The sequence below is a fragment of the Anarrhichthys ocellatus genome, unplaced genomic scaffold (assembly GCF_004355925.1).
Source record: "Anarrhichthys ocellatus isolate YVR2014 unplaced genomic scaffold, GSC_Weel_1.0 scaffold2700, whole genome shotgun sequence".
Lineage (NCBI taxonomy): Eukaryota > Metazoa > Chordata > Actinopteri > Perciformes > Anarhichadidae > Anarrhichthys > Anarrhichthys ocellatus.
In genome coordinates, this window is record NW_022282674.1 from 1 (window position 1) to 6961 (window position 6961).

A 6961-nucleotide genomic window follows, 5' to 3' on the forward strand; every position below is an offset into this window, starting at 1 on the left:
GTGTGTGTGGTCCTGCCTTAGACGGGCTGCTGTTGATCCTGTAGGTGAAGGAGTTCGGCGTGAGGCAGCCGGCTGAGTTCTTGTGAGGAGAAACGTAGAGAGAGTGTCTCTGAGACACCCGGCGAGGAGACAGAGGCTGAGACCGGACCACCGGGAACGGGGACAGGGGGGGGGGCGTCGGCCTGGAGGAACACACACACACACACACACACACACATACATTAAACATGTTGTACTGGTTTCTTTGTACTAACCCGGTTATCTGACCCGGTTCAGCCCATCCTACCCGGTTGTCCTGGGTTGCGTAACGCAGTGCGAAGCTCTTCATCTTCAGGACGAAGACGCTGTTGTAGAACTGGATGAGGTCACCGCGTTCCTCCTCGCCTGATTGGTCGGAGTCGGCCTGTCCTGGGACCTGATTGGCTTTCTCTGCAGCTGATGAGACAAACATAAAAAGTAAAATCATAAACTGACGATTAGTCGATTCATCAAAGCTTGTTTTCATTGATTCAAGTCGTTTTTCTCTCCAGAAGTAACAGAGTAATCAGATTACATCACTTATATAACGTGATTAGTTAAAGTAACTGATGTTCTTACATTCTCCTCCTGAAACAGGATCCACCTCCATGTTCTCATCAGTCACCTGCTCTCTGTGACGCAGCAGCACACTGCGGTACACCTGCACACACACACACACACACACACGGTTAGTTCATTTGTATTGATTAATATACATATTTTTATTATTGATTGTCTGGTTTAATTTTGTGTGTAGATATGTGTGTGTGTGTGTGTGTGTGTGTGTGTGTGTGTGTGTGTGTGTGTGTGTGAGTGTAGATGTGTGTGTGTGTAGATATGTGTGTGTGTGGGAGTGTAGATGTGTGTGTGTGTCTCTCACATGGCTGCTGGCCTGTGGTTGGCTGCGGTAACACTTCATGATGTCGTGGAAGCTGTGAGTCTCTTTGGTGATCTGTGAGGAAGAAACAGGTAGAGGATCAGAGAGTCCAGGTCTCTGTGATCCAGGTAGAGGATCAGATGAGGTTCCTCACTTTGGAGATGATGTACACGCTGCACAGCAGCAGCTGGTCCAGGTGTCGGTTCCTCATCAGACCAGTACTGTGGACCAGCGATTGCTCAAAACACGTCCAGATTTTCCCTCGGAGCTCCGACGAGATGTCCATCTTCACGCACAAATCCCTGAGACGCACGCTGGCCAGGTGGTACACCTGAGAGACGGAGACACGAGACCAGAGCATGAAGCAGGTGGAGGAGTTACGATTATTAGAAATTATGATTCATACAAAGTCATTCATGAAGCCAGACGTTTCCCTCAAAGGGTCTTAAAGGGCCGGTGTTAAAGATCTGTCGCCATCTGGTGGAGAGAATTCAGACTGAAACTCCTCCAGAGGAGAAAACTACGGTTAAACAATGTAAACGTGAACGTGTTTAGTTTGTCCGTTCTGGACTTCTGTAGTTAAACAGATCTTTAGCTCGTTAAAGAAAAGAAACTTATTAATATCATATTACATTTCTACCCTAAATGTTTCACACTGTTCCTTTAAAATCAACAGCCCTGATCTATGCTAAGCTACGTAACCAACATCATAATCTAAATGAGTGATGATGATGATGATGATGATGATGAGGACGTTCGCTACCTTCCTGAAGAACAGAGCGAGTGATCCGGTGCGTCTCGGTCGTCCGGTTCCCGTCTGGGGGTCAGCGGTGGTGGGGGGGGCGGTGACTCTGCTCGGTGACGAGGTCAGCAGGAACTGAGCCGTGATCGTACCGGAGGAGTCACACGGCTGAAACGGGATCAGTGTGATGGTGCGCTCGTTATTCACACCTGGGGGGGGGAGAAAGGGAGATTTGTTTTTGATTTTTAGAAACCGTTATTTTCTTAAAACATGAAAGAAGAAAAAAACATTGCCATGGCAATAAAAAAGAAACAAATCAACAAAACAAATCAAAACAGTTTCTCTTCACAATGTTTTAAAGGAGCATTGAATGTTAGCTCATCTCCAGACACACAACATTGTGCTTCATCGTTGCACCGTTTCTCCTGCATGTTGTTCATGTTCAGGTTCTGTCTCCTCACAGTGTCGGCTCTTCTTTATCTTCTTCAGTCTGAAGCCTTCCTGCTCTGTGAGACCTCCTCTGTCTTTACTGCTCATATGAGATCTGACAGAGTTGAAGAGCTTCTCTTTGTCAGAGAGGTAGTCCTCTACTTTAGCTCCTCTTACATTCTTACTCCTCAGCAGATAATCCTGTATCTCCTCCACACTGTAGCCTTCAGAGCTCCTACAGCTGCCAGCCCTGCACTCAGAGAGCTCACTGTCAGCAGCAGAGTCCTCCTCCAGGCTGGACTCAGAGTCCTCCTCCAGGCTGGACTCAGAGTCCTCCTCCAGGCTGGACTCACACTCTACTGCTCCTCTACTTCCTTTCGTTGCGACTTTCTTCGCCTGTGAGTTTCCACTGTCTCCTTCCGTTTTCCTCTTCAGCTGAGGGGTTTTGAGCTGCTCCTCGTGTCCCTCCGGTCGTGTCATCAGCAGACATAGGATGTCTTTCCACTGTTATGCCGACGATACACAGCTCTACATCAAAACTGCCCCAAGCCCCTCTGCAGCCATGCCATTTCTTACCTCCTGTATTGGGGAGATAAAGGCGTGGATGAGCAACAACTTTCTCCAGTTAAACAGTAGCAAAACCGAAGCCCTCCTTGTTGGCACTCCACACCAGGTTCAGTCATCCTCCATAACTCATCACACCTTCGACGGTCAGGTCATCCCCTTCTCCTCCACAGTCACTAATCTGGGAGTTAGGTTTGACTCTTACCTGACCTTTAATGACCATATAAAACATCTGTGCAAAACCTCGTTTTATCATCTCAAAAACATCTCCAAACTCCGCCCCACTTTAACCCTGTCAGATGCAGAGAAGCTCGTCCACGCCTTTATCTCCTCAAGACTGGACTACTGTAACTCACTATTCAACGGGATCACTGCCAAGAACATCCAGAAGCTGCAATACATCCAAAACAGCGCTGCCAGGATCCTGATGAGAGTCCGGAAGTATGAGCACAGCACATAACACCCATTCTGCACTCACTACACTGGCTCCCTGTCTCATTCCGGATTGACTACAAAGTCCTACTACTCACACATAAATGCATAAATGGACACGCACTTCCCTACCTACAAGAGCGCATCACTCCCCAAATCTCCACCCGTACCCTCAGATCTTCAAACAACTCGCTCCTCCGGGTCCCCAACACCAAGCTCCGCACCATGGGCGACCGGGCCTTTGGCTCGGCAGCTCCACGCCTATGGAACAGTCTCCCTGACCACCTAAGGGCAACACAGACACTGGTCTCTTTAAGACTGGCCTAAAAACCTTTCTATTCAGGAAGGCGTTTCTGACCTAAATCACTGTCAGTTATTTCTTTTGTTTCTGTACATTCACTGGGTTTTTTCTATGCTTACTAGTTATTTTATTATAGTTTGTTTTAACTATGTTTTTACTATGTACTGGCTCTGTGGCACTCTGAGATTTTTTTAAATGAAAAGTGCGTTACAAATAAAATGCATTATTATCATTATTATGTCCACCTCCCTACCTGTCTCCACCTGTCCTCCAGTACTCTGCCTCACCTCCTGTACCTCACTTGTCCCCTCCTCCCTCACCTCCTGGCCCCACAGTGGTGGAATGAACTCCCCACTGACGTCAGGACAACAGAGTCGCTGCCCGTCTTTCATCAGGCTGAAACCTCACCTCTTCAAGAAGTACTACCCTGAGCCTTCACTCACCACTTATTGTATTCATACTAGTTTGTTTCTGTACTTCTGCTCTGGTTTATGCTCTTAGATGCTTGTTTAAAGGAGATGCACTTATGACTTCTGGTGACTAGTAGTTCTCTTGAATACCGATGTTGAATACACTTATTGTAAGTCGCTTTGGATAAAAGCGTCTGCTACATGACTGTAATGTAATGTAATGTGTACCTTGCAGCGGGATACTGAGGACGGTGGTCTGGCCTCCCTGAGCTCCGATCCTCAGAGTGCTGCTGGAGCCGAACATCAACCTCTTGGCCGGCGATGTCATCGGGCTGCCGGGGGTCACGCCTATAGACCGGACCGGAGGATCGTCTCCGAACAGACGACGTTTAGCGCTGCCAGCTGCCGGAGAGCTGTAGCGGTCGTGTACCGACAACGGAGACGGAGGAACATCTGGAAGAAAGAAACAGATGAGAAGGTTCATGATAGACAGGAGACAACCTCTGGTTCTTCATGTGTTAAAGGCGGGGCTACACGATGATTGACAGGTCTCTACCAGAGACATATACGGCGTCTCTACGTCACTCCTCCTCAGTCCAGATATGGTCACTTCCTGTTCACTGGTTGATAAAAACAAGATGGCGACGGCCTGACTCGAGACTTCAAAACGTCCACAAACTAACAAGAGTCGTTACAGTCTACGGTCACAGACCACGACGTCACCACACAGATCGTCTACAGAAACAGCTGAACACACCTTTACGAGCGCTGCCCAGACCGGACCTGAACTCCCTGATGCGGGGGTGGATGATGGGGGAGAGGGCGACCAGAGGCAGGTGAGACTGAAAACCAGAACCAGAACCAGGACCAGGACCAGAACCTGTGTCCAGACTGGAGGGAAAGTTCACCTGGAGAGAGACAAAGGAGGAGAAAGAGACATAAAGACACAGACAGAGTGAAGAGTTCATGCTGCTCTGAGCTCAGCGAGTTCGCTCTCAGGACGTCACGATGCATTCAAGGAACACAAAATATCACAATTGTGCTGGAAATACTCGTTTGGGATGTTAAAAGTCAAAGCCAGACGTGAGGACATGATTACTTTGTGAATTATCGTCACAGGTTGGAGTGTTTCCCGACATAATATAAATATGTGCTGACCTCCTCCACCATGGGGACCCTGTTCCCAGCAGCCTGCAAGGCACTCCACAGGGCAGAGTCTGCGCTCCACGCTCTGCTCTCCAGAACCTGCTCCTCAATGAGGTTCAGATGCTTCACCATGTCTCTGGAGAGACCTTCTTCTGAGCGGATGAACACCTCGATCACCTGCACACACACACACATACACACACGCACAGGCACACACAATACATCCAGTATTATTCACACACTAACTACTGTGATGGAGACTGACTTTTTAAAGATGTAAACGTGTGTGCATCTGTGTGTGTGTGTGTGTATCTGTGTGTGTGTGTGAGACCTTGAAGAAGTAGAATGGAGTCAGTTTGAAGATGTTGATGATCCAGGGGAAGGTTCTCTGGGAGCTGTAGGAGAACAACACCACCTCCAGACAACAGGCCATCAGGGAGCAGTGGAAGATATCCTGCTCCAACAACACCTGTGTGACAAACACACACACACACACACACACACACACACACACACACACACACACACACATAAAGTACAACAAAACATGTCTTCATGAGGCAGCCAACACAACATCACAAAACATCTGGAGACATCAAATTAAATGAGAGAAAGCAAGAGAAAGAAAATATAGTCATTTTCCATAAAGAGAAAGTTCTTTAGAATTTATGGTTTTAGAGTTTTAATGAACTTTGACATGAAATATTTACTGTAGAGTAGGGTTGTCACGATACCAAAATTATGACTTCGATACGATACCTGCCATAAGTATCATGATACCCGATACTTACGATACGATACCAGAATTCGATACAATACCACAAATACGATACGATACTGGTATATTTATCTGTCTGGCTGTCTGTGGGAGTGGGTGGATAAACAATGCTTTTACATTTACTTGCATAGCGAGTTTGATATTTTCACTTCATATTTTATCTTAATTCATGGAATAATTATTTTTCCTTAACTAAAAATAAAAAGAATTAGCTCAAGATCCACCCTCAGGCTCCACCAGCATTGAGCCATTTTGCATCAATTGTGTTTCATTTAGTACACTTCTGTGAGCATTGTGACCTCATGATCATAGAGGCTTGTCCTCAAACTAGGCTAAGGCTACTCGTGTTAGCTGTCTATGGGGGAGCTTGGGGGTGTTCATGTTTACCCGTCGTTCTTTGAACTCTTTGAAAAGTTGGGGGTGTCTGTCTGAAAGGTGCTTTGCCATGTTAGACGTGTTGCCTCCCTTGGTCTGTGTGGCTTTGAAACAGGTTTCGCAGACGGGTCTCTGTATGTCAGTGGGGACCGTACACGGACCACCATTTCCGTTTTTCCGTTTTTGGTTTGAAACGAAAAATGAGAATACCATGGTATTTCTGTATTGTCGTTTTTTCGACTGAACGGTAAAACAGACTATCAAAACGTACACGGACCTTGATGCATGTCTCCCCTGCTATCACTGCCGTGAGTGAGGCTGCCTGTTGCTGTGTGAGCGCGGGGCAGCCCCGCCCCCTTGCAGTCAATGCCTGCAGGCAGCATGACAGGGAGCGGAGCAGTGAGTGATTGTGGTATTTTAATGAAGTATCGATACTAAAAATATGCAAAATCGTATCGTTTTTAACGTACGGGTACCGCGGTAACTTTTTAGTATCGATACACCGTGCAACATTACTGTAGAGAAATAAAAGTAAAGAGGTGATTGTACATGTGAGCTCTGAACCACATGAGGGTGAAAGAAGAAGAATAAAAAGATGCAGCTGAGAGATGTTTAGTGACACACACCCACACGTGTGTTTGTTTCTTACACTCATGTCTTTGCCGTGCAGCCGTTTGTTCTCCTGAACCAGGACGTTCTCCAAGATCTTGTAGTAGAGGATCTCAGCCAGCTTCAGACGGTTCTCTGCAAAGTCTGGAAACAAAATGTCTATTTAGAAATATGTATATATAGTCGCTGATCTCTGACAACCAACAGGAGGAGAGCTGGTAACGTTAGCAGCACAGTTACATGATGATGCCTTCAGGCTCTGCTCAGTGAACATGAGTAC

The 6961-nt window shown here is 46.9% G+C and overlaps 1 protein-coding gene across 1 annotated transcript; it reads right to left on the reverse strand.

The window, feature by feature from the left end:
- Positions 1–16: 16 nt before the first annotated feature.
- LOC116378505 (retinoblastoma-like protein 1) lies at positions 17–6825 on the reverse strand (the record flags this gene model as incomplete). Its single annotated transcript, XM_031840395.1, has 11 exons — positions 17–182; positions 287–435; positions 598–679; positions 899–970; positions 1050–1226; positions 1659–1846; positions 4002–4226; positions 4531–4681; positions 4932–5096; positions 5251–5388; positions 6722–6825. Coding segments are annotated over 11 exons (1616 nt in total), but the record flags the coding sequence as incomplete, so codon positions are not given.
- Positions 6826–6961: the final 136 nt, after the last annotated feature.